The sequence below is a fragment of the Phallusia mammillata genome, chromosome 1 (genome assembly GCF_965637545.1).
Source record: "Phallusia mammillata chromosome 1, kaPhaMamm4.hap1.1, whole genome shotgun sequence".
Classification (NCBI taxonomy): Eukaryota; Metazoa; Chordata; class Ascidiacea; order Phlebobranchia; family Ascidiidae; genus Phallusia; species Phallusia mammillata.
The window spans coordinates 21100701-21128052 of NC_137252.1; the positions used below are offsets into that span (position 1 = coordinate 21100701).

At 35.7% G+C, this 27352-nt stretch overlaps 2 protein-coding genes across 3 annotated transcripts in view; both read right to left on the bottom strand.

Moving 5' to 3' along the window:
* Positions 1 to 27084, bottom strand: part of LOC145209487 (insulin-like growth factor 1 receptor) — a 45113-nt gene extending 18029 nt beyond the window's left edge. The window contains exons 1-15 of one of the 2 annotated variants that reach the window (XM_080079772.1): positions 26875 to 27084; positions 24318 to 24441; positions 15710 to 15887; positions 15543 to 15647; positions 12243 to 12396; positions 11988 to 12157; positions 11262 to 11418; positions 10195 to 10305; positions 9890 to 10043; positions 9436 to 9665; positions 4697 to 4823; positions 4578 to 4631; positions 4328 to 4512; positions 1768 to 1941; positions 1408 to 1475 (exon numbers count right to left, since the gene is read on the bottom strand). In XM_080079772.1, the coding sequence (XP_079935898.1) occupies positions 1408 to 1475; positions 1768 to 1941; positions 4328 to 4512; positions 4578 to 4631; positions 4697 to 4823; positions 9436 to 9665; positions 9890 to 10043; positions 10195 to 10305; positions 11262 to 11418; positions 11988 to 12157; positions 12243 to 12396; positions 15543 to 15647; positions 15710 to 15887; positions 24318 to 24441; positions 26875 to 27052 (2169 nt within the window). In that variant the 5' untranslated portion in view covers positions 27053 to 27084. The remainder of the gene's footprint in view (positions 1 to 1407; positions 1476 to 1767; positions 1942 to 4327; positions 4513 to 4577; positions 4632 to 4696; positions 4824 to 9435; positions 9666 to 9889; positions 10044 to 10194; positions 10306 to 11261; positions 11419 to 11987; positions 12158 to 12242; positions 12397 to 15542; positions 15648 to 15709; positions 15888 to 24317; positions 24442 to 26874) is intronic. The other variant, XM_080079773.1, reaches the window with a different exon arrangement.
* Positions 17255 to 21126, bottom strand: LOC145237120 (general transcription factor II-I repeat domain-containing protein 2-like). Its single transcript, XM_080099880.1, has 3 exons — positions 20898 to 21126; positions 20360 to 20608; positions 17255 to 20243 (listed from the first exon to the last, which is right to left on the bottom strand). Exons 1-3 carry the CDS (start codon positions 21124 to 21126, stop codon positions 19315 to 19317), a joined length of 1407 nt encoding a protein of 468 aa, XP_079956006.1. The 3' UTR covers positions 17255 to 19314.
* Positions 27085 to 27352: the final 268 nt, after the last annotated feature.

Below are 27352 nucleotides of genomic sequence, written 5' to 3' on the forward strand. Positions count from 1 at the left end.
TTCGAAAAAGTTAAACTTATTTTTTCATATTTATGTTGATCAACGACGTTTTTTGCCTGACATAAACGAAACCGAAGTATGTTTTATTGAGTTTAAATTACGTCTTAGGTGTAAAACCTTCGCCAAAACTGAAAATGTGCGTGATAACTCAATAAAACGACACAGCATTGCTGCACACAAAAAACATCTGATTTCTAATCACCCAAACGACTGTCTTGTAAAACGTCTGTCCAGACGTCAAGCAGAGCACTCCCGTTCTGCCCTAATCGTAAACCAGTGAATTCCTCTCTTGACTTATATCTGACTGATAGCGTACACATATAATGGGTTGTAAAGGTAACTGGCAAAATTTTAAATACTAAACAAATACCCTGCTTAAACAATTGTTAAATTTGTTAAATATTTCTGCACCAAAGTGTTTTAGTTGCCTTAAAACTAAAACCGATTATTTCGGGGTTTAAAGGGTGAAAATGGGTGAATCCGAAAAGATACAAAATTCTTTAAAAAAACTTACATTGCACTAAACAACAAAGCATGAAACTCCAAGATGCTGTACTTTAGTCAGTACAGCCGTTTTAAAAAAATTACGTTTTGGGGGCCTGTGGGTGAACCGCTGGGTCAATCGGGGTCAAACTTCAGCAGGATTAAATCTGGATTATTAACTAGCATCTGTGTAAATTTGAATAAATTTAAAGCACTCTTTCTTGACCAAACACATTTCACACGCCAGTGTTAGACAAAAAAAAATACGGACAAAAACAATATGTGTCCCCTTTAGGGAAGGGGACCCATAACTATATCTACCAAGTTTTATCCATAGATTTCATGCCAAAATAATGAAATCAGCATCAGTCCCTTTCAGGGAAGTTGTCCCATAATTACAATCTAGATATCCTATGGCATTACAATGCATCTGGTTATGTCATTAAGTTATGCATTTGAACAGGAGTAACCTGTGGTTTTGGTGCTGTGGTGTGTTTTGATAATGTGTTTCATTACATTTTGGAAAACATGTAAGAAGCATCTCTGTAGTTCTTGTGCCCAAAGACAATTTTCTCCACAATTTGCACAGTAGGGGTATCTATCCTGGTTTGCGACACAAACTGTAAAATAATCCCATTGACTTGGCATAAACTCACCGTCTGCTTGACCCTTGGCATTCTAAGACACATTTAACTATGTTTTGGGGCCTTTTGGATGGACTGCTGGGTAAGTTGGAGTTAACATTTGTAGATATCAACTTTAGATCCCTATCTAGTACATGTCTACATTTATTTATTTTTTCTCTTTGTGTTCATATTCGGGTATCAAACCAGTGTTCGACAGAAAAAAATGGAGGAAACAATAAGAGCTCTTAAATAAAGAATACCCATAAATATTTAGGCTCATTTTATGATGCTAACTGACCTCGGAAACAACTTGATTGGTTTGTTCTTTTGGAGGCACTCTTATTTCTGGCTGGTGCACAAAAGTACCTGAAAAAAATACAATTTTGCAACCACTTCATATTTTTGTAGTACATAGCTAGTGCTATACAAATGTTTATTAATGTGAAAAAAAATTATAAAAAGTTGCACAATAAAACACATGTTTAAAAGCGGAGCAGATAATTTTAGTTAGACTCTTTACATGTTCAAAACTCCTCCTATTTACACCTCGAAATAAATGGAATTAAGTTTAAACAATATCAGTTGTTGATCAGTTTATCCCTGGATGAGAACCCCTGGTTACCTGGATATTTCACAAAGCAACAGTCCTTATACAAACCTTTGCTACACATATCAATTTTCTTTACAAGTTCAATTCCTTGTTCGACTTCCTGTTTCCATCTTATAGTGTAATAAGTAATTCTTCCATTAGGGTGTTGAGGTTCTTTCCATTCAATAAGAATTGTCGATTGGTTATTAGCAGTTACTGTGACATCACGTGGAACACTTGGATCTAAAATATACAAACCTTTTGTGATAGACTTTATATAACCCCTGCTTAAATTAATCAAGGCAGTAAACAGGTAACAATAACTGAAATTGAAATAACTACATGTGAAAACAGTGTGTATCCTACTCAGAAAGGCAAAAAAAGTATGTAGCTGTGTGCTTAGAGCAGGGGTGCACAACCTGCGGCCGTACGGCCGCATGCGGCCGAATAGAGGATTTTGTGCGGCTGTGCGCATGTTTATTAAAATATATGCACTGGCGGCCGTGACGTAAAAAAAACTCTTTTGCTAAATATTTTGACTTTCAAACTGCTTCCAATAGATTTTGTAAGACTAAAGAATATTACCAGCCTAGTAACCCTGTGCATCACACTTTATATACGCCTATTGTGTGCAAACAATGCAAATAATCAGTCACCTCTTGCGTCACAATAGAGATTAAGACGTCATAAATAGCTCAGACTGGTCGTCAGACTGTTTAGCTTAATCTGTGGATCAAGTTTTAAATTATCCGGGCTTTTTAGACGCCATTAGATGGTTTATGTATGTGGTACAAGCCCTATTTTCACATAATAAATTTAAAAACAAAAGCAAGCAGGTAATTGGCGGCCGTTGGTGAAATAACCATCTGCGATGCGGCCGTCTTAGCAAAAAGGTTGTGCACCCCTGGCTTAGAGGCAGCATACTCCAAAAGTTAAACCAGGAAAGTTTGTAATGGTGTTTCCGACGCATATATTCAAAACTAACAACAAAGTGCTCAAACTGCGACAAAACTTAACCTGTCGGAATTATGGTATTTACATGGCTATGTGTATTCTATGCGAACAAAACTACGTGGGCCAAAGAAAGAACAAGTTTTCCACATGTTGGAATGCACACAGGTCAATCTGGAATGCATGCGACCTTTCGGTTTCCAATGACAGGGCGGCTATGCTCCACCATTATAGCTACAACCACTCGACGGTTTTAAAGAAAAAACCCGCAATCGATCAATGCTTTCAAGTAACGTTCTTGGAGCAACCCGAAATGCAGTTGTTGGATATTTGCGAGGACAAATGGTTTGGAAAACTTGATGCCACGATAAATATTGCCAAGATGATTTTACCACAGTTGAAGTAGTCCACTATAGGCACTGTTTGTTTTGATTCCCTTGCGTCCTTTTGCGTGTCCTGTGGTAACGTTCTTATCTTATCATTTTTTTCCCCCTGCGTAAACTCTCAGTCACAAATCAGTAGTGGTGTTGTAGCCGTTGCAGCAAAGTCTTGTGTGTTTTAACTGCAACATACCTGATATATTTGGGCGAAATCTATTTCCGTAAGGTTTTGCAATAAGAAATGCACAGACTGATTTAATCGTGTGCTGAATTTGTCAGCTAATTAATGTTAAGACCAATTTACTGATTTATATGATTGCGCCATAAAAATGGTGCGATTTTCTTTTGATTTGTAAGGACAAATTATAAGAAACCATTAATCCAAGCTTACATATGTTTTGTTAGATTCTTTTTGCCTCGTTATTGTCATATAATTACATAAGTAGTAAAAGAGAATGGACAAAAATACTTCCAATTTAATCTCTCGCTTTGACCTCAATATTGCTGTCCAAGTTTATTTTTTAAACACAAAATTTTCTAGAAAATTTTAACAGTTGTATTAGAGACACTACAAATTAAGAAGCCATTAGATACAAAGGTAAATTACAAATTATAACCTCTCACAGTGAGACGATGAACAAGCGTTTAATGACCTTTTGAAACAGTTTTCAAAGCACACAGTCTATAGCAGGGGTACACCAAAGCAAGGGGTATGATATGCAGGGTGAAATTATACACTATTTAGGATTATTGTGAATAATGCATAACAAGTTACTTTGTTATATGTCTAGAATGGGTTAGTTTTGTACTACTTACAATACTGTTTTAATGCATGCATTTAACACCTAAGTTATAAATACACTGAGTTTAATTCCTATTATTACAATTAAATTTACTTCTGTCGGCCATTGTAGACAGGGGGCACGAGAAAATTTCATGAAAGTTCAAAGGCTATGAGCTCTAAAAAGGTTAAGAAACACTGGTCTATAGTGTTTAACATTACCGATTTGTCTAACTTATACATGACTTAAGTATTGTTTCTCGAATTTATTTGTTAAAAATAAAGAAGCTGTGTTGCGACAAAAAATCGTTCTTAATTGTGTAAGTTGACCTTCAGTGACCTCTGTTTAAACCACCATTTCTTAACAACACAAGAAAAACCCATGTGCTGTGCAAATAAATAAAAAGGCAACATGAGTCCTTCAAAACAACATTGGCGAAAGGTTGATGAAACTTCATAACTTTGATGATTAGTTGTGCACTGATAAAAAGAAGAAAAGGGCCACAAAATCGCTTACCATTTGGGGGAGTGACAACATAGTGTATTTTTGATTGTGCTTCAGTTCGTGCTGTAGTTGTTGTTGAGGTTGTAACATAAAAAGCATATTGAGTAAAAGGGACCAAGTTTTTGATCACAGTGTCTGTACATGTCGCTTCATCTCCATTTTGTTCTCCAGCTTTTTTCACATCTTTTATAGACCAACTGCAGAAATTGAAACACATTGGCAACATATAGAATGACCCAAACATGTCTTGACGTTTTCATACCTGCTTTGGCCACATGCAGATATTCCGGTTGAGTAAGTAGCATTTTTTGTTGCACTGCATATAAAATAAACATATAAACTGAATGTACATGTACAAACTTTTTCTTAGAAGTTTGTTACCTTTTTTTGTAATAGACATGAAAACCAATTAAAGTCCTGTAATCCTTTATGTTTGGATTTTGCCAAGTAATGCGAAGTGTGTGTTTAAAAACACTTGCAGACGTTATGTTCATTTCTTCAACGTCACCTGCAAATCAGTGTTTTTTTTCTCTTTAAAGAAGCTGATTCAAGCCAATAATGCTTTTTTAGTATTAAAATTTGTGTGTACTTGATCAGTTGGAATAAAAATAACACTGGTATACTGGGTTAATGGACAGATTAATAATTTTAACTCTTTCCACCCGAGGTTTTTTTCATGAAATCATGACATTTCCTGTTTTAAAAACATTGAACATTCTGCGATTCTTAGCATCACAAGTGAAGGGGTAATCACATGTTTCGCATTAAGGCAAGTTTCAGCCCGCTGTGAACAGCTGATGGGTGTTTTTTTACCCTGCACTGACAGGAACTTTTTCAACCTTTAGCAAACAGCGGTAAATTGCCTGTTTAGTGGTGTGGATGCAAATAAAAAACTAATGACCTGATTCTAAGGTCTACAAGTCAGATTTTAGGATTAAACTAGAAGGGTGGCTTAGCACATATTGCCCTTGCATATACATTATAACCTATTTTGAAGCGTTGATATATTCCCTACACATATTTTTTATTGGGTCCCATATCACCCACTGTCTTTTATAACCTTGGTTGTTTCTGCAAGCAGAAACTCATGGGTCCACATGCAAAGTCATAAATAATGCATTTCAAGAGAGAACTATAAGAAAGTTTGTTGTTGTAAGGTAAAACACAGTGACCCATAATATGCTATATGGACTACAAACTATCGTCTTTTTCTGTGCATAATGTGCCCCCATGCATAATACGCACCCTAAAAATGGCATGTCGATGCTGGAAAAAAACCAGTACCCATATATAATACGCACCCAAACTTTGACTCTTACTTAAGTCCGTAAACGTAAAATTATTTCAGAAAAAAGATCATCTTTGGGAACAACCGGATGTTATTCTGCTGGTCAGTATCACTGCGCATGCACCAGCAAACTCGATAGCGAAGAAATGTTTCGGAGAAAATTGCGTAGGGTACATTGTGACAGCAAACGAGCAGGTGATCGAGCAAGCATTACAGCAGCCATCTAGATGAAACTGCTAATTAAACTGTGAATTAAAACTAATAGGTAGAAAACTGAACTCTCGCTCTTTATATAGCTGACGTGTCTTGCGCATCCGTTCTGCGCATCAGATCCGAATTTCCGCTGCCGAGTTTGAATATCTAGCGCCATATAGGTGTCGATTTTTAAACTAGTACTGTAATGGCGGCCTCCACATGATATCCGGTCTGCGATGGAGATTAAAAAACAAACAATATTTGACAATAACACACCATCAAGGATTGCACCATCGCATCAAACGATGTGTCGTCAATTATGAATTTCACTGACAGGATGGCTGAATGTGATGCGCGATTGACAACAAACAAGAAGAAAGGTGTGATTTCAAGTTTTATTTCGAGGGAGATTTTCTTAAAAAATTGTTGTACCCATGCATAATGCGCACCCCAGATTTTAGGACAATAAATTAATTAAATTTTGTGCATTATGCACGGAAAAATACTGTATTCAAATTTCATTCCATTCATACATTTTGAATAGTTTGTAGTCCATATAGCACATTTATTTATGCTCAGTGCCGGTCACTGTGTTTTATCTTACAACAACAAACTTTCTCATAGTAATGAATATCATTCCATTCATACAAGGTTTCTCTCTATCTGAGAAAAAAGGCTAAACACAACAATCAGCTCCTATTAATGGCAAATTGCACACGATTGTAGGGGGGTAGTGGGGTAAATGATAGTGCTACAGGGTTAAAACAATAATCGACACCTATAAGTGGCACACTCTAGCAGCTGTCCAAATTTCATTCAATTCAGACATTGTTTAAAAAATTGACCCATTGTGGGGGGATAGTGGGGTAAATGTTGGGGCAACAGGGTTGAACAAAACAATCGACAACTGTAAATAGCACACTCTATAAACTGTTGAAATTTTATCCAATTCGGACATTGTTTAAAACATTCACCCATTTCAGAGGGCTAGAGGGGTAAATATTGGGGCTACAGGGTTAAACACAACCATTGACACCTAAAAATGACAATTATACAAGCTGTCCAAATTTCATTTAATTCCGACACTATTTAAAAAACTTACCCATTTTAGGGGGTTAGTGGGGCAACTAATGGGGTTCTACACCCAAAAGTATAAAATATGAATTTACAATGACCCAATCAACAGTCGCGTAAACTTTTATCCAAATCGGCCAATGTTTAAATTTCTAACCACTAGAGGTGTTTTTAGCAACATTTGTTAATGCTTCTGACGTCATAAAGCTGTTAACACCCCTCTAACTGGCATGTGCAAAAACGTCCACCAAGTAATGCACAAACACAAGTAGCATATGTTCTGTAACCTTTATTATACTGTTACACCACAGAAATCTTTCGTTTGTGGTGCGCAGCAACATACAAAAACGTTTTACATTTTTAGGGCTAGCGGGGTAAATACTGGGGTTATTAACTCAAACGAAGCAGATGGATACATAACTATATCTACCATTTGTGAAAGTTTCATCCATATCCACCAAAGATTTCATGCCAAAAGTGCATGGAAATCTTTGGCAGAAAAAAGAAAAAAAAAGAAAAATCAGAGTGAAATCAAGATGTGTCCCCTTCAGGGAATGGGACCCATAAATACCTAGACATTTATTTTGTGTTCATTGACATTATGTTATTTGCAGCAATTCTAGTTAAAAATCTTAAACATTAGAATTTTTTGCAATAACAAACTTGTCATGAGAACTTTTTCATGCAGAAGCTTCTGTAGTTTGGCAGTATGCAATATGGAAACAATTGTTAACAACTAGAAGGGTGGCTAATCACGTATTGCCCTTGCACATACACTATAACCTATTTTAAAATAGTGATATATTTCCTATGCTTATTTTATATTGGGTCCCATACCATCCACTGTCTTTTATAACTTTAGTTGTTTCTGCAAGCAGAAACTCATGGGTCCCCACACATGCAAAGTTGTAGATAATGCATTTCAAGAGATAACCATGTGAAAGTTTAGTGTTGTAAGGTAAAACGCAGTGATCGGGACTGGGCTTAAATATTAATACTATGTAGAGTACAAACTATATAAATTTAGATTCACCCCAGGTATTGTTTAAATTATGTCCTATTTAGTGTTCTTTTTCAAAGAAACGAAGGAGTAAGTAGTGGCATAATGGGGTAAAACAAAAAATGAATAGCAAATTCTACAAGCTGTCCAATTTTCATTTGATTCAAACATTGTGAAAAATTACACATTTTAGAGATTAGTTGGTTAAGTTGTGGTGCTACAGGGCAAAACATAACATTTGAGGACTTAGTATGTTTAATAAACTTTGCAAATTTCATAAAATTAGGACATTTTTTAAAAGTTCATTTATTTTAGGGGGCTAGTTAAGTAAATGTTGGGGCTACAAGATAGAACACATCAATTGAAACCTACAAATAGTATAGTCCACATACTACCCAAATTTGATCCAATTCTGACACTATTTAAAAAACTGACCCATTTTAGGGGGCTAGTAGGGTAACTAATAGAGTCCGACACACAAACTAAAAAATATGAAACCTCAATGACTCAATCAATAGTACTGCAAAATTTCAGCCCTATCAGGATTGAACACACGAATCGACATCTATAAATGTCATACTCTATAAGCTATCCAAATTTCAGCCAATTCTGACACTGTTTACAAACTCACCCATTTTAGGGGGTAGCGGGGTAAATACTAGGGTTATTTGGACAAACAAAGTGGGATGCACATCTACATAACTTTATCTACCATCTGTATAAGTTTCAGCCACATCCATCAAACATTTGATGGAAAAACAAGTCGGACAAACTTTGGGAAGAAAATAACAAAATATTCAACACACAATTTTACCGTGCATGTTAGTACTGTAAAATTTTGTTCTAAATGTTTAAACATTTGACCCATTAGAGGCGTTTTGAGCCTCTAATTTTTTTAAACTTTCATGGCACAATAACGTCCACAAAGCAATGCAAAAATAAGTATATATGTCTGGTTGCCCTTATTACACTATTACCCGACTGATATCTTTCATTTATGGTGCCCAGCAAAATAGGGGCCTAGTGGGGTAAATGTTGGGGCTACAGTGTTGAACACAACAATCGACACCTAAATGGCATATTCCACAAGCTATCAGAATTTGAGCAAATTTTAACGATATTAAAAAACTCATCCATTTTAGGGGCATAGTGGGTCAAATACTGGGGTTATCAAGACGAACAAAGCAGAATGCACATCTACATAACTATATCTACCATTTGTGTAAATTTCATCCAAATCCATCAAACATTTCATCGCAATATGGGTCAGACTTTGGTGGGATAAGAATAAAAAGGTAAAAACAAACAAATCGAGTAAAATCAATATGTGTCCCATAATGAAATATTACTTCAAAATTTTGTTGTCGTAATGAACTGTTTTTCCATCCAAGCATGGTACACAGAAAGTATTTTTACGCAGCCACAACTTATGCTCTTAGCGGGATGAATATTGTATTTACCCTCCCTCTACATACAGATGCTTAGGTTCAATGGTAGTTGAACATCATCTATATACATACGTTTCATGGAAAAAAAGTTATTACACAAAAAAGATTTACTTACAGGCAACTCGATCTCCATTAGTGGTGGTAGAAATATCTTTTGGATCCTCAACTGCTTTAGTTAAGTTGCTAACTTGGTAGATTTTGTCCAAACACAAGTGAGGATTGAAATGAAAAAAGGCTTTTCCGCCATCAATACTAAAGTTTGCAACTCCTGGTCGTTTTCCCAAATTCCAAAGTTCTTTCAAGTTATAGTTGTCAACCACGAATAGGCTGTATTTTTCATTTCCCCTAAAAATAGTTAAAAGGCAGGTGCCTTGATTAGGTAATCACAAAAGACAATTGACAAAAAAAATTTGTGAAAAAAATTACTAAGTTACTTTTACTATTGTACAGAAAAAGCACACTAAATGTCTCAGGTAATTACAGTTACAGGTGAATGCTTGGAAAAAGGTTTTAATCGTTTTTAATAATAATAATAAAGTGTATCTTTTTTAGAAATATGGTTTCCTTACTGTGAATATAAGTATTCCTCTTTGCCTGTAATTTTGTGCAAGTTCTTAAAAAAGGATAAAGACACAATGGGAAAAGATCTTCTAATAACCAAAGAATCAACAACTTGAAGTTCACCCAATGCTTCTTCTAATTTGTTGTCAACATCCACTGAAGCTAAAAATACATTTTTATACAACTAAAGAAAAGGATGTAGTAAAAAAATGCAGTTTGGCCAGTAGAATCATTATGACTGTACATACTAACAAGCTGAAGTTATGATAGTAATTGTTTAGTATAAGATAAAGCTATGTGAAGTCATACTTACATCCACCAGACAAACTTAATATAAGTTGCCCTTCTATCACAGTACATTTCTGTATCATTTGTAAGGATTCAAAGTTTGTTACTTCAAATGATTCTTCTGTGAATCTGCAAACTAAAAAATAAAAAAGTGTTTAAAAAACTGGGAAGAGCAGAAACCTAAAATCTCAAATTGGAACAGCAAATTTTGATGATTACACTACTTTCTTGATAAAGCCTCGACATGTGTTAGAAAGTGTTAAGAGTTATAAGGCAATTTTGTTTCAAAAAGATGCACACACAATGTCCATGTGACTTATGATCAGTGTTTCATACCGGAACTATAACTTATTTTAAAAAACATAAATATATTTCCTATGCTTATTTGGTATTGGGTCCCATATTAGCCATCATCTTTTATAACCTTAGTTGTTTCAGCAGGCAGAAACTCATGGGTCCCCACACATGTAAAGTCAAAAATAGTGCATTTCAAGAGATAACCATAGCCCACATGCTGACCAAATTTTAGCCAATTCCGACACTGTTTTATAAACTTATCCATTTTAGGGGACTAGTAGGGTAACTAATGGGCACTAAACTTTGACACTAAACTAAAAAAATATGAAACCTCAATGACTCAATCAATAGTACTGCAAAATTTCAGCCAAATCGTTCGAAAAAGTTTTAAGTTACAACTGTTAATACTTCTGACGTCACCCCCTAACTGCAATGGCGCAAATCAAACATTTGATGGCAAAACAAAAAAATACCCATTTTAGGGGGCTAGCGGGGTAAATACTGGGGTTATCAACAAAAACAAAGTGGGACGCACATCTGCATAACTATATCTACCATCTGTGTAAATTTCATCCAAATCCATCAAGGATTTGATGGAAAAACGAGTTGGACAAACTTTGGGGCGAAGAAAAATGAAAGAAAAAAAAAGAAAAAACAAACAAACATTTAGAGTAAAATCAATGTGTCCCCTTCAGGGAAGGGGACCCATAAAAACAGACAAAAACAATACCTGTGCCTTTTAGGGAGCCAACAAATAGACCATGAGCTTTGAAATATGCATAGATGCAAACTTACTTTTGTTGCATTCTCCCTGGCATTTTACACAAATCAAAGAAGTTCCATTTTTCACTTTTTTGTGTTGGTGAGGACAGTGTTTTAGACAATGACCATTGTGATGAACAAACTCAACGAAGTCACAAGCATCCGGATATATGCATTGCCATCCATATGCCTAAATTTTTTTTAGAATTAGTGATTTGGATCCAACATGCATAAAAAGCATTGGGTCGAACTGAACAGAGACCAAGCAAAGCTTTGTAAAGTGGTACAACCCTCAACTACATAAAGCCCTCCATAGAATTTTAGGCAGTAATGCATTGTTTTTGTTGACATGTTACAACTGCAAAGAAATATCTCATAGTGTGACCCCTCAAGTTACTTTCAAGTTTTTCTAGGCCTTGAAATAATTTTGTGTTTAAGTGCCCTAAGTCTTGAGTGCTAACATCAAATTCAAGCCAATTGCACCAGAAGGAAATAATTGGAAACAAAATGATAGCAAGCTTGGGAAAAAGGGACTTATGTTTTTAATGAAACATTTTGTGAATATAGATGAAAAAATTTGATGCTTGAAGCAATAAAAATATCACCCTTCATAAAACCATTAAAAGGGTAGGTTTGTGTAAAAACTAAATTGTCGCCCTCGATTGGCTGCACACTTAATTAATGTTTCTCATTAAAAATGACTCAGTGGTAGTTGAGTTATTGAAACAGGATTTGTTAACAACAACCAAGTGCACTTACAAGAAGTGTGCCATTAGGACATTCATCCACACATGTTCCTTCAAAGTAATATTTCTGGCATGCAAAACAGCTTGAAGCATTGTTGCTGGAGTAACATCCACCCAAGCACTGTGGGTGGCAAACACATGACGTCTGATTGCAGGCATTTGGACAATCATGTGGACAAGGTCCTGATTGACAACAAATGTACAGTTTAATTGGTGGCAATATTTTTTATTGCAGCAATTTACAAAACACTAAACAATTTCTACTTACTTGCTTGACAAAGACCCAAACCCCAACAATAAGGTCGCCGAATACTATTTTTGTCCTCAAACAAACACTTTTTCTCAGTTTTGCTGCACTGGTCTATACAGTCTTGTTTGTTATCCAAGACATCCGTATTTTTTATTTCTGTGTTCTTATAATACTAAAAAAGGATTGTATAACTATTCAATTTATATCCCACTCAAACATAGATTATTTTTTACTTTGCCTAATTTTAAGGGCGCAACATTATTAGGGGCATAGTAGAGCATACAACCAACAAAGAAAATATATCCTTTACTAAAGATATTAACAGTGCTATTGAGTTTGACTATTGAATTGTCACGAACATTTTTAGATTAGGAAAGCATATGAAACTAAGCAAGTAATGAATTTACTGAATGTGACTTAAACTCTGCTTTCCGTACGCGGAAAAAAGACAAGCAAACAACCTTCAAAACACATCAAGTGAGAAGTTTAACTTGAACCTATAGCTCAAGTGCACTTTCAATAGCAACCCTAGTTTGGTTTTGCCAGATACTCCAAAATTATTACATAGGCTGGCAAATTATGAAGCCACATTGTAACAAGGCCATATCAGAGTATCATTTATAGCAGGGGTGTCAAACATGTGGCCTGCAGGCCGCATGCGGCCTTGCAACAGTTTTTGTGCAGCCCATGAAGTAACTTTTAGATGTTATGTGTTTTACCAAGGTGGAATAGACTGTCAGACCAATGAGTTTACATGATACAATCATTCTCTATTAGTGGTATACACTAGTGATGCACCGAAGTTTCGGTTGGCCGAAACATTTCGGCCAAATACGCTGTTTTCTAATGTTTTTTTTTATTGCAAATAATACCTAAACTTTCATTTTCGCCCATACAAAACATCCTAAATTAACTATTTGTGGTATCTATAAAATATGAGCCATGTTGTCTGCAAAATATTATAAGTTTAGTAAAGCTTCCACATTGTGAAAGTGATTTTGGTTTGTCATAATTGAGTTTACTTGCATCAACAACACAAGGTTCAGTTGAAAACATCCACAAGAAAGCAGTTTTTAGGTTCGGCCTGATTCGGCCTAATTCGGCCAAAATTATTCGGTTTTGGCCCGAACCTTTTTAGGCGGGTTCGGTGCATCACTAGTATACATAATGTTTTAAAAGGATAATCGAAAAAAAACATCTCTAAAATCAGTCAGTAGGATAGTTGCATCATTGTTTTCCCACAAACCAACTAGAAAGGTGGCTTTCTAATATACTTCCATTTCATATATTTTATATCCTATTTACCAATTTGCTATACACATCATTTGGTCTACACATATGATTGTTTTGGCAAGCAAATGCTAATGGGTCCCCACATGTGTGTTTGTGCAAATTTACGGTAAACAAATGTTTCGGCTATTTTTAGTTTCTTGAGGAAAAACTTTCAGAAAGCATTAACCCAACTTCAAAAGTTGTGTTCGTATTTTTTGGCATCATTATTGTCATATAATTACAAAAAAACAGTAAAAAAGAACGGGAAAAATACTTTTAATTTAATCTCATGCTTTGACCTTAATATTGTTGTCCAAGGTTAGTTTTTGAACACAATTTTCCAAAACTGAAAATGTGTGTGATAACTTAATAAAACGACATAGCATTGCTGTGCAAAAATAGCTGATTTCCAATCACCGCCTGTCTTGTGAGACGTCTGTCCAGACGTCAAGCTGAGCATTCCCGCTCTGCATTCACCCGCTTTAGTCGTAAACCAGTGATTTACTCCCTGGAGAGTTGAGACTTCTATCTGACTGACAGTGTACACAGATTATGGGCTGTAAAAGTAACTATTTGGCCGATTAAGGCAAAATTTTTGACACGAAACGAATATCTTACTGCAAACAATTGTTTAACATTTCAGCAAATTAGGGCTTGTATTTTTGGCCTAAAACTTATTATTTTGGGGTTTAAGGGGTGAAAAAAGGTGAATCCAATAAAAAGTTACAAAATTCTTTAGAATACCTTACATTGCACCAACCAACAAAGCATGAAACTCTCAGATTATGTACTTTAGTCAGTACAGCCGTTTTAAAAAAAAACGTTTTGGGGGCCTGTGGGTGAACCACTGGGTCATTTGGGGTCAAACTTCAGAAGGATCACATTTGGATCAATAACTAACATCTGTGTGAATTTGAATAAATTTAAAGCACTTTTTCTTGGCCAAACGCGTTTAACAAACCAGCGTTGGACAGAAACTAATATTTTGGGGTTTAAGGGTTGACAATGGGTAAATCTTAATTTAAAGTACAAAATTCTTTAAAATACCCTACATTGCACCAAACAACAAAGCATATAACTCCTAGCTCATGCACTTTAGTCCAGGGCTTCTCAAACTGTGGGTCATTATGCGTTATTATGTCAGTCAAAATAAATGACATACATGCGTACATTTATTATTTAAACATTATTCCTGTGTATAGGCTATACCAGGGGTGCACAACCAGACAAGTTTGTGCTGCCGTGAACATGTTTATTAAAATATATGTACTGGCAGTCGTGACGTAAATGAAAACTCTTTTGACAAATATTTAGATTTTCAAACTGCTCAAAACACATTTTGTGGAACTTAAAAGAATATTACCAGCCTAGTAGACATATCTGCCAGACTTTTTATGTCTATTGTGCGCAAACAATGTGATAAAGCAATATGTAAGTTTTTATTTACATCAGTTATTTTAAAACACAAGCAAGCAGACGGCTGTTGGTGAAAGAAAGATCTGATGCGGCCGTCATAGCAAAAAGATTGTGCACCACTGGGCTTTACCCATCAAGGGGTCGCATAGAAAATTCTGTTTCAAAATGGGGACGCAGAGCAAGAAAGTTTGAGTAGCCCTGCTTTAGTCAATACAACCGTTTTAAAAAAAATCTTTTTGGGGGGCCTGTGGGTGATCCACTGGGTTATTTGGAGTCAAACTTAAGGAGGATCAAATTTGAATTCATAACTAACATCTGTCCAAATTTGGCACAAATGTAAAAGTTTGTTTTGGGCCCTCAAGGTTGTTTGAGTTTGACACCCCTGCTTTATGGTGTTCAAAAAGATGTATATGTTCACCTACAGCAACCTTTTTATTGCAGAGTGCATTGGTGAAAATGACCATATAATGACATTTTTGCCACCGTTTTGGTATAGTTCATCGTGGCAAGTTTATTTCACTTTGTGAGAATCAGCTTTGGATAACTAACAATCATATGCTTAAATGTGAAAAAGTATGAAGCACTTTTTCTTGACCAATGGGTGGAAGAAATAAGCAGTGCAATACTCACCTTTCCCAATAAAGCCCAATCAATAGTTTTCAGGTAGCACAGATTTCCATTATTTTGGATTCGAACAGTTCCTCGTTTTATATGAGATAAACTATTGAGACCAATCTAAACATAAGCAAGACAGTGAATTTACGTTATTTGTTGAGCTGTTATGTTACAAAAATTACTTCAGTGAGATCTGGATTTTCATAAACAACCATTGCATATTTTTGATACAATAGATTTCTTCCTCCAATCATTACCAAATTGGGAAACAACTGGTTAATTGATTTCAAACCATACACACGATATATTAGCAGGTAGTCCACAATAACACGAAGCTTAGGAAATGTGGGAAAAGTTGTTCTGCAAAAACATAAAAAACAACATCATTTATTTCACATATATTTTACAAAAAAAAAAAAAAAACTAGAAAGATGGCTTCTACTATACTTCCATTTTATACATGTTAATATAAATGTCGCGGTTATTTTGAGATTCTTAAGGACAAAATATTAGAAAGCATTCCCAACTTTAAAAAAGTTTTGTCCGTATTCTTTTTGCATCATTATTGTCACATAATCAAAAAAACAGTAAAAATGAACGGAAAGAATACTTTCAATTTAACATCATTATAATATCCGCTTTGACCTTGAGGTCAGTTTTTAAACACAAATTTTCCTAGAAAGCCTTAACAGTTATATTACAGACACTATAAATTAACAAGCCATTCGCAACAAAGATATACATAACAAATTGTTTTTCACTTAACTTTGTTTCGCAAAACGAGTACCATTGACCTGTAGTAACCTTCCACGGTGCACGACCATTAAATACATTTTGACACACTTTTCAATAGCACGCAGTCTATAGTGTTCAACAATATCGTTTTGGCGGCAGCCAAGCTGACAACAAAAATTTAAGGACTATTTATCGAAGCTTTCAAAAAGTCAAGTTTGTTGTTTCACCTTTTCATTGATCAACAACTTTATACGAAACTGACGCACGTTTATCGAGTTTAAATCACGTCTTAGGTATGAAACCTAGGCCGAAACTCAAAATGCGCACGCTAACGTACAGCAAAGTTCTTCCTTTGCTTTATGTCAATCCCATTAGATTGCCCAAGAACACAAACAACAAAATAATTTGAACAAAACACTTGACACCATAAGCAATATTTTGTTGTTTATTGCACTAAAGATACTACTTTAAGTATTTACGCCTGTCCAGTCTTTTGTCGAAAGACCTATTTTTCGAAAAAACAGCATTTGTATGAACATTTGTACTGCTGAGTCATTCGGGGGCAAACTGCAGGAGGGGAGCATTTTCATAACTACCTAACATGTGTAAACATTTGAATACGTTTGAAGCACTCTTTCTTGAAAAAATGCATGGAACAAACCAGCGTTAGACAGAAGAAAAAAAGAAAGAACAAAAAAACGGACAAAAGGAGTTAAAAGTCTAAAGGCAGAGGTCCCACACTTGTAGGAATCGATAATGATATTTTCATCTTGCAACCGATCAGTCATAATTATTTTGTAATATAAGTGGACCTGCAATATGGCCATGTGGTAACCGTGACATGAGTAAAAATGTTAATTTTCAACACTGGCAACAATATTTTGCTGTATGTGTACAAAACTAAAATCTTGTTAGATGAGGTTACTTCAAGTTAAAACTAGAAAAGTGGGTTTCTTATGTACTTCCATTTTATATATTCTATTACCCAGGCGCCGAACACGGGTATGCCACGCATATTCTATTTTTATATTCTATTACCCAGGCGCCGAACACGGGTATGCCACGCATACCCGGACAAAAACCTCTGGTATGCCACAAACCCGAGAATCGGACCAACGTTAGTCATGCGTTATATGCTTTGTGGAAATTATTCTGATACGAACCAATAAGTACCATACACAATTAATTTCAATCACGGTTATTGTTTCACAAACCATGAATTATTCGCATTTATTACAATCATGACAATTGTAACGTCTTCAAGAAGCATTGGAATTTGAACATTAAAGGGTGGTAAAAAAATAAAACAAAGGTGTTGGCGCTCACTTACGGAAGTAGGGTTACCACATGATAAAAAAGTTTAGCATTTGAGAACTAAATAATCTTTGTTCTAACTGCATTTAATGCAAGGACAACGACTGTCTAGTTTCAACCGAAAAAACAACAACGCTTATTCTTATGTCACAAACGTAAGGTTGGTATTTAATTAGTGTGTTAGCCTGTCAAAAGTCTGCCAGTTTAGGACATCGTTTGAAGTACACTAAACTTTAAAGTGAATAATGCATCACATATGATTCACTGCATTAAATAGGCGAAATGTTTTAAACGAACAACTTTATAACGTATTAAACAATTTTTGTAATGGCTAGGCCAGAAGTGTGTGGGGTTTGTTGCATGAAAACAAAGCATTTTTTAGTTATTACAGAGAAAATAAATGTTAAACACTTTAGTAATTTGCGACGTAAGGTGACGTCCGACCTAAATCTGTTTTATCTTGATTGTTCCCCTCCCCGTAATTTCGGCAAGTGGGTCCCATTTTTTTAATGTTACCAGGCACAAACATGCGTTGAATTTGCAACACTAGCAGAAGGGCCTGGCAGTGGTGTGTAAACTTATATACTGCAAGCTTTGACATAGTCTCCTCATATGTAGCGACAGGAAATGAATTTTGTATTTCATGACGTCATATATATGGCATAACCGGAAAAAAATTAAAGTCGGCGCCTATGCTATTACCTATTACTGATTTACCATACACACCATGGGTCAACAAACACAGTTTATGCAATTTTCTTCAGGGAAGGAGACCCATAGTTAGTGAGCCTTTTGTAGTACAGATACAACATTTTTTCTTAAATGTGTTTGGACCTGCCAACAGCAACCTCTCAATGACCTTTGACAATAGTTTCTGCGGCACACATTTTATCATTTTATTAAACTACAAAAACTGGCCTGACATTGACATAACAAAATCGTTTAAAAACATGGGCTAAAAACTAGAAAAGTGGCTTTCTGATATACTTCCATTTTATATATTCTATATCTTATTTACCGGTTTACTATACACATCATTTGATCTCCATATATGATTGTTTTTGCAAGCAAAAACGAATGGGTCCCCAGATCTGTGTTTTTGCGGGTTTACGGTAAACAAATGTTGCGGTTATTTTTAGATTCTCAAGGACAATTTTTTCACTAAGCATTAACTCAACTTAAAAGGTTTTGTCCGTATTCTTTTTGCATCATTATTGTCATATAATTACAAAAAAAACAATAAAAAAGAACGGGAAAAATACTTTCAATTCAATCTCTTGCTTTGACCTTGATATTGCCGTTTAGGGTCAGTTTTTAAACACAAATTTTCCTAGAAAGCCTTAACTCAGGCCTGCACAACTCAAAACAATGCAAGGGCCACAAGGGAACATATAAATGTTTCGCGGGCCGCATGCTAACGTATTTTAAATGTTTGTAAAGTAAAATCGGCGACCACTTGGCCGGAAACCGTACGTCCCTGTATAAGTCTATAATAACTCTATTGGAGTGTACCACAATACTGTTTCAAATACTTATCGGTCATGCTGGATATAACTCTTATAACCAAGGGAAAATTTATCATTTGTTCTGTCTATCTCTTATAGTTATAACAGAGCTGATAATTTCATACGACGTTTTTTATTAGCTTTCTTTCGTCGCTGACAAACAATATCACATGAATGAATAAATTTTCTTAAGCATCAACAACAACCCAAAGAACACAATTTGTAACTAAAATTCAATGAGAGATGTTGCATATTTTGTTGGCAACAAGCGCGTCATAATCAGGCACGAGGCTGGAACTTGAAATTTTTAGAATATCCTCCAAATGTCCATCAGCAAGTGAAGATCGCTGTTTGTTTTTATTAAAGTTTAATACAGAGAAAGTTTGTTCACATATGTAAGTGCTGCCGAATAAACTGAACATTTGTTTTGCGAGAGTTACCACATTTTTAAACTTTTCTTGGTGCAAACACTTGTAAAAGTCTTGCAAATTGCTTTCTTCGTGTTTTCTTTTAAGTAAAGATGAAGCCTGCAAATTAATAACCTCCATTTGCAAATGTGAAGGTGCCTCTTCCGGATCTATGGAAAACAGGTTTTCGACAATTTTAAGCTGCAGTTTTTCTTCACAGGAAAGAGAAAGCCGGTCGTTGAATTCTTTAATAAGGAGTTCGATTTGTTGGGCATATTTACTTCCTGTGGCCAAATGCCTCTCTTGCGAAATATGCTGCGAACAGGTCGGAAAATGTACCAATATTCCTTTCAAAAGTTGACTTTTGAAAAGTCTCAACTTAGCTTTGAATCCATTTATTGCGACAAGAAATTCGAAAATAAGTGCTCCTTTTCCTTGAAGCCTAATGTTGAGCTCATTCAAATGTGAAGTAATGTCGCAAAGAAAACACAAATCTTCGTTCCAGGAAGAATCATTGAGCTCGGAAAATCGCTTTTGCGGATCTGTTTTAAGAAAACTTGTTATTTCCTCTTTCAAACCTACGAACCTTTTCAACACTTTTGCTCGGCTTAGCCACCTCACATCTGTATGGTACACCACGTCACCATATTCTGCACCAGCTTCTTCAAGAAACGATTTAAATAGTCGATGCTTCAGTTTCCTGGTTCGGATGTAATTTAGTAATTTACAATGGAAACAACAACAGACATCACATGGTCAAATTGCAATACCTTGCTGCATAGCACCTGTTGGTGTATGATGCAGTGGTGACAAATTATATTTCTACCGATAAATGATTGCAGACAAGCCATTGCTCTATTTTTACACCCACACATAGCAGGAGCACCCTCAGTGCACATTCCAACCAAATTTTTAAAATCACTGGATAATTTGGTAGTAATGCAATCAACGATTTCGTTGCAGATTTCTTTTCCAGTCGTCCGACCTTTCATAGAATGCATACCAGCAAGCTCCTCAGATATGTTGAAATTGTCATCAATTCCTCTTATAAACACTAAAAGCTGTGCTGTATCAGCACAATCTGTGCTTTCATCCACAGCCAACCAATAGAATGTGAATCCTTTAATTTTTTCATGCAGCTGGTCGGTCAAGTTTTGTGCAATATCTTGAACTCTTCTTTGTACAGTTGATCAAGATAGGCTAATTTTTCAAAATTTATCAAGATTTTTTGGGCAAATCGATGAAACAGCACTCAACATGCATTTTTTAACAAACTCGCCCTCTGTGAAACTTTTTCCTGCAGCAGCAATTTCCCTGGCTATCTCAAAACTCACTTTGGTAACAGATACACTTTCTTTGGTAACAGATACACAGCTTGAACAAGTTTTGTTCTGAACAAAGTTTCTTACGTAAACTCTCTGCTTTAAGACTCTTTTCACTGGCATCTAATTTTGTGAGGTCCGGGTGATTACCTTCGAAATGGCGTCTGAGGTTATACTCTTTCGGAACAGAAATTACATCTCGACAGACAAGACACATCATTTTTGTCTTCACCACCGCAAATAAGTATTTGCTTGTCCATTCCAGATTAAACACTCTGCCCTCACTTTCAATCTTTCTTTTCTTGTTTTCAGCCATTTTGGACAATCCTAAAATAGCCTACTTGCCCGCGCACATAAGATTAGACCAGGCTCTTCTATAGATACTAAACGCTATAACCAAGCTTTGTGTGTGAAACAAATATGGGATTGTTTCGTAATTAATAAAACAATGAATAGAAGTAAGATTACTCATTTAGAAGTCAAATAAGGGAAAATGTTATTATTATACAACATCGAATGCATGGCGGCATAACGTTTTTAGGTTCAATGTAAAGTATTTTAAAATCTTCTTGCGGGCCACAATAAAAGCCTCCGCGGGCCACAATAAAAGCCTCCGCGGGCCGCATGCAGGCCGACTTAACTGTTGTACTAGACACTACAAATTGAAAAGTCGTTTGCTACAAAGGTATAGATAACAACTTGTTTTTCACTTAACTTCGTTTCGCAAAAACGACCATTTAATGACCTTTTGAGATCGTTTTTAACAGCATGCAGTCCTTAGTGTTCAACAAAAACGTTTTGCCTAATTTATACATGACTTTATCGCGGCTTTAGAAAAATTTAAGTTTATTTTTTCACCTTTATGTTGATCAACAACGTTTTGCCTGACACAAACGAAACCGAAGCACGTTTATTGAGTTGAAATTACGTCTTTGGTGTGAAACTTTCGCCAAAACTGAAAATGCGCGTGATAACTTAATAAAACGACACAGCATAGCTGCACAAAAAACAGCTGAGTTCTAATCACCCAAACGACTGTCTCGTAAAACGTCTGTCCGGACGTCAAGCTGAGCACTCCCGCTCTGCCGCCTTAATCATAAACCAGTGAATTACTCCCTTGGGACCTTTATCTGACTTATAGTGTACACATATTATGGGCTGAAACTGGCAAAATTTTAAATATTAAATGAATACCCTGCTCAAACAATTGGTAAAATTTTCAAAAATTTCGGCTTGTATTTCTGGTCTAAAACTAAAACCGATTATTTCAGGGCTTAAAGAGTAAAAAATAGGTAAATCCAATAAGTTTCAAAAATTTCGTTTCAAAATTCTTTGGCATACCTTACATTGAACCAACCAACAAAGCATGGAACTCCCTGATTATGTACTTTAGTCAGTACAGCCGTTTTTAGAAAAAATCGTTTTGGGGGCCTGTGGGTGAACCACTAGGTCGTTTGGGTGCAAACTTCAGGAGGATCAAATTTGGATCAATAACTATTATAATAGTAACTAGAATAGCGGTTTTCCTATATATTGCTGGGTTATATATACTACATCATATTTAATGATGTATCATAATATACCATTTACTATATTTATAATGGATATATATTTGGCACCTACATTTCATTGGGTCCCTATCTTTTTCCTGGCACTTTATAACCTAATTGTTTCTGCAAGCATAATCTAATGGGTCCCCACACATATGCATATGCGATTTGGTAACAGTAAAAATAGGGCACAATCACTGTTAGATATTTACCAATTTACTATACACATCATTTGATCTACATATATGATTGTTTTTGCAAGCAAAAACGAATGGGTCCCCATATGCGCGTTTGTGCGGATTTATGGTAAACAAACATCCTGGTTATTTTTAGATTCTTAAGGACAAGCTTAACCAACTTTAGCCTTAAGCAACTTTAGGCATTTTTCCATGTGCCACTATCGTCAATCACTCCCATTGCATCAGCTGTGCACTGAGCGAGCACAAATATGACAGAAGACAGCATGTAAAAACATATTTTTACTATTACTGAGCCGATTGCACTGAAATTTTTACCAGCCAACAAGGAGCACCCTATCCACAGCTGTTAAAAATTTCAGCAGGTTAAGTCTTGTATTTCTGGCCTCAATAACATGTGAACAAACAAACAAATATTTGGGGCTAAAGGGGTGAAAATGGATATATACAACTTCAAGTTACAAAATAGTTTAAAATACGCTGCAATGTACCAATCAAAAAGTATGAAACTCCAGAAACATCTGCTTTAGCAAGTATAGCCGTTTCAAAAATTTCACGTTTTGGGGGGCTGTGGGTGAACCGAGGGGTCAAACGGGGTCAAAATTCACATGGACCATCGTTTGACCAATATCTATAATAAGAGTAAATTTGAGAAAGTTTGAACCATTCTTTCTTGACCAAAACATGGGAACAAATCTGCGTTAAAAAATTCACGTTTTGGGGGGCTGTGGGTGAACTGAGGGATCAAATGAGGTCAAAATTCACATGGACCATCTTTAGACCAATATCTATAATGTGTGTAAATATGAAAAAGTTTGAACCATTCTTTCTTGATCAAAACGTGGGAACAAATCCGCGTTAAAAATTTCACGTTTTGGGGGGCTGTGGGTGAACCGAGGGATCAAACGGGGTCAAAATTCACATGGACCATCTTTAGACCAATATCTGTAATGTGTGCAAATTTGAAAAAGTTTGAACCATTCTTTCTTGACCAAAACGTGGGAACAAATCCGCGTTAGAAAGAAAAAAAGAAAAAAATATATAGACAAAAACAATATGTGTCCCCTTCAGGGAAGGGGACCCATAATTATCTGTCCAAATTTCAATAAATTTGAAGCACTCTTCTTGACCAAACGCATTTAACAAGACAGAAACGAATATTGTGGGGTTTGGGGGTGAAAATGGGTAAATCATTTTTTAAGGTACAAAATTCTTTAAAATACCTTACATTGCACCATGCAACACAGCATGAAACTCCTGGCTCATGCACTTTAGTCATAACAACCGTTGTTTTTTTTTAAATACGTTTTGGGGGCCTATGGGTGAACCGTTGGGTTATTCGGGGTCAAACTTCAGGAGGATCAAATTTGGATCAATAACTAACATCTGTCCAAATTTGAATAAATTTGAAGCACTCTTTCTTGACCAAACGCGTATAACAAACCAGCGTTAGACAGAAAAAAGAAAAAAAAATACGGACAAAAACAATATTTGTCCGCTTCAGGGAAGGGGACCCATAATAACTGTTTATTGTCCGATTCCTACAGAAATGCTTCCAAGAGTAAAAACGAACAACAAGATACCTAAAAACCAAAAATTAAAAAAGCTTTTTTTTAACAGGCATTTGTTATGATGCAACATGAGCAAAGTCTATTAGCATAAATAGACTGATGTGAAATCGCCAAAAAGGTTAACGATTCTAGCACAATATTTTATACTTGAGTGACTTAAATATGTTTAGTCGCATAGTTTTTTTTTACTTTGAACCATCATTGAATCCATCTTCATTCATCAACAAAATCCGTAAAAAACCATTAACGATTGTGCAGTTTTGAAGATCTTCAAAATATGCTGGACCTCCTCGAATGTCAATCACCTCACAAACTACAAAAACACAAACTCATGTGTCAATAATTTAAAGCAGATCATTCACAAAATAAACTCAAGTATTTTAAGTCTCTAGAGATGTTGAAAGTAAACCATCATATCCTTTGGACCCAGTTCTCCAAATGATTTGACACCATATAAATTAACCCATAAAAAAGTACAAAGGTACAAAGGTAGTTTTCCTAAACACATATTGCTATTTTATAGATTCTATGTCATATTCGTCGATGTACTATATGCCAACTAACACAGGGATTTGAACAACTAACACAGTGGTCCCCGGGTGGTATGTGACGACATACCTGGTGGTATGTGAACACAGTGGCGCAACTAGCGGAAAATTGGGGGGGGGGGGGGGGGGGGCAGGCAAGTAACTACCAATACGACTTTCCCAAAAACGATTGTATTGCTAAGTGCGTATAATAGATTGGTCGAATGGTCCGATGCGCTTTTCCACTAATAATCTAAAAAAGAACTGGGATTCGTCCTTGGATTGTACGGCTTCAAATGCCGTGAAAAAATAACACTTGTAAGTCACAAAGCCCATTGTGATCGTATATTGACGTTTTTAAACTAAGGCATTGTTTCGTAACAATTAAACTCGTTCAACTGGGTGTTTACACGTTAATCTTTCAATCTGTCTACTAGTGCTGTGCCATACTATGTGTAAGTTTCTCGTAATCATTCCTTGTTCATATTTACGTCAGAGGCATCAAGTTGGAGTGGAAACCAAGTAAATTTGATAATAATGTCTTGTCCATCTAAGAAAATAAGGAAAATAACGTCGTTTTTCAAAAGTCTGTTTCGGATAGCAGACCAGGAACTCACACGTAAATTACAAACAAGTTGTTGAAGGATTTTTGGCTGAAGTTCCACCCCAATAAACATTTTATTTTTGTGTGTTTAAATGTAAATACATTTTCAAGTTCCAACAAAGATCGTTGTTGCAGTTATTCAGGTTGTTGTATAAATACATCGCAGAAACTTCGTGTTCACCATTGCAATACATGCCGATGAAGCGATTTACTGCTGAACTGGCGCCTTGGCCAGTTATTTGAAAGTTATTTTTAGCTTTGATGTGAACGAACATGTTTTCGGAGCTGTACGAGAGCCGTTATACGCAATAACGCCGATAGAAAAGGGACCTGGCATGCCGACGAAACTGCCCCCCTAGTTGCGCCCATGTGTGAACATCTTTCAGTATTTTATTGATTCTGTATTTTTGCACACAAATCGTGTACTCTGACTTAAAACGTTACTTACTTAAAACACCAGGTATGTATCATTGGTTATGCTGGCGCAAAATTGGGACGCAAGTAACTTTTTAACAAAAAGTTGTTTTTTTTAATTTGTCAAACAATTCACACATTTAGGGCACTAGTGGGGTAAATGTTGGTGCTACACAGTTAAACACAACATTCAATACCTGTTAATGGGATATTCTACAAGCTATCTAAATTTCAGCGAATTCTGACAACCGTTAAAACTTCCAATGTCATAAGGCTGTTAACAATGACAGTTTAATAACCATGTATTGCAGTATTTGAAGAAGCCGAGTTCTTTTTTTGCTTTAAAGATCATTAGCAACATAAAGCAAAGTATCATTTACTGAGTTTTAATCATGTTGAAACAGACATAAAACCTTTGCCAAAACTAAAAATGCGATCGTGCTAACTTAATAGCATTACTATGTAAAAGCAGCGGATTGTTATTCATGCATTAAACAGAGACGTCCTGCTTCGGATAAACCAACACAAATAGAAACCGGATAAACCAACACAATTAGAAACCAGCATTCCCTTCGGACTCATGTGCAGGTTTGGCGAACATTGAAACACATATTTGGGGCTCTAAGGGTGACCATCTGACCTATCAGGCTTAAGTACAAGAATAAACTAACAAGAAATATATACCCTACAAACAACTGTATAAAATTTCAGAACATTAAGCATTGTATTTCTGAGCTTAATGACTGGTAAACCTAAACCAAATATTTGGGGATAACAATGTAAAAAAGGCTGAATCCAACTAAAAATCAAAAAATTATTCCAAATACTTTACAATGCACTAACCACTAAAGTATGAAACTCTTTGATCCAGTACTCTACTAAGTGTAGCCGTTTTTATAATTCTATGCCTGTGGGAGAACCCCTGGGTCATCCGGGGTCAAACTTTAAAAGAATTAACATCAAATAACTAACAAGCATGTGTGTGAATTGAACAAGTTTTAAGCACATTTTCAACAAAACAGTGTGAAAACTAGCGTTAAACAGAAAAAAAGAATACCGACGGAACAATGTAGTTGTGTTCAGGAAAGGGAACGATATCCAATATTTGCCAATACAACAGATGTAAATCTTACATCTTAACATCTTTTATCACACTTCCTTTGCATACAGTCTGACACTTGCATTACTCATGTCTGCCTACCTGGTCCTTCATAAAATACTTTCCAAACATCATCTCCTAAAAAATCAAAACCTTCTTCAGGGAAATCCGCTTCTTCTTTAAGGTTGTGGCCCAATAAATTTGAGTCATTCTTCTGGGCAATTGAGTGTACATTGATCAACCAGATAAACCAGACAACTTGTTTAAGTTGTACGTGCATTTTTGCATTATTCTATTAACGTATACACTTCTAGCAATCGAAACAGAATAGTTAATTTGAATCTAAAACTCCCAACCCTATTCTGTTTACAAGATTTTAACTTTACACTAAATATATATATGTGTATTTTCTGAATTTCAACTGGCCACTGGTGAACCCTCTAGAACAGTGGTTCCCAACCTATGGGTCGCGACCCAAAGTTGGGTCGCCTGAAAATTTCGTTGGGTCGCCTGTTTTTGTGGCAATAAGAGGATTTACTTTTTGACTCCGCTTCGTAGCGTTTTTTTCCCAAGGCTTAAA

Coding starts and splice junctions, on each gene's coding strand:
- LOC145237120 (XM_080099880.1), bottom strand. CDS start 21,126: ATGGCTGAAAACAAGAAAAGAAAGATTGAAAGTGAGGGCAGAGTGTTT. Junction 20,609..20,897: donor TCTTAAAGCAGAGAGTTTAC/GTAAGAAACTTT, acceptor AAAAAATTAAAG/GATTCACATTCTATTGGTTG. Junction 20,244..20,359: donor TGAGGGTGCTCCTGCTATGT/GTGGGTGTAAAA, acceptor TTGCAATTTGAC/CATGTGATGTCTGTTGTTGT.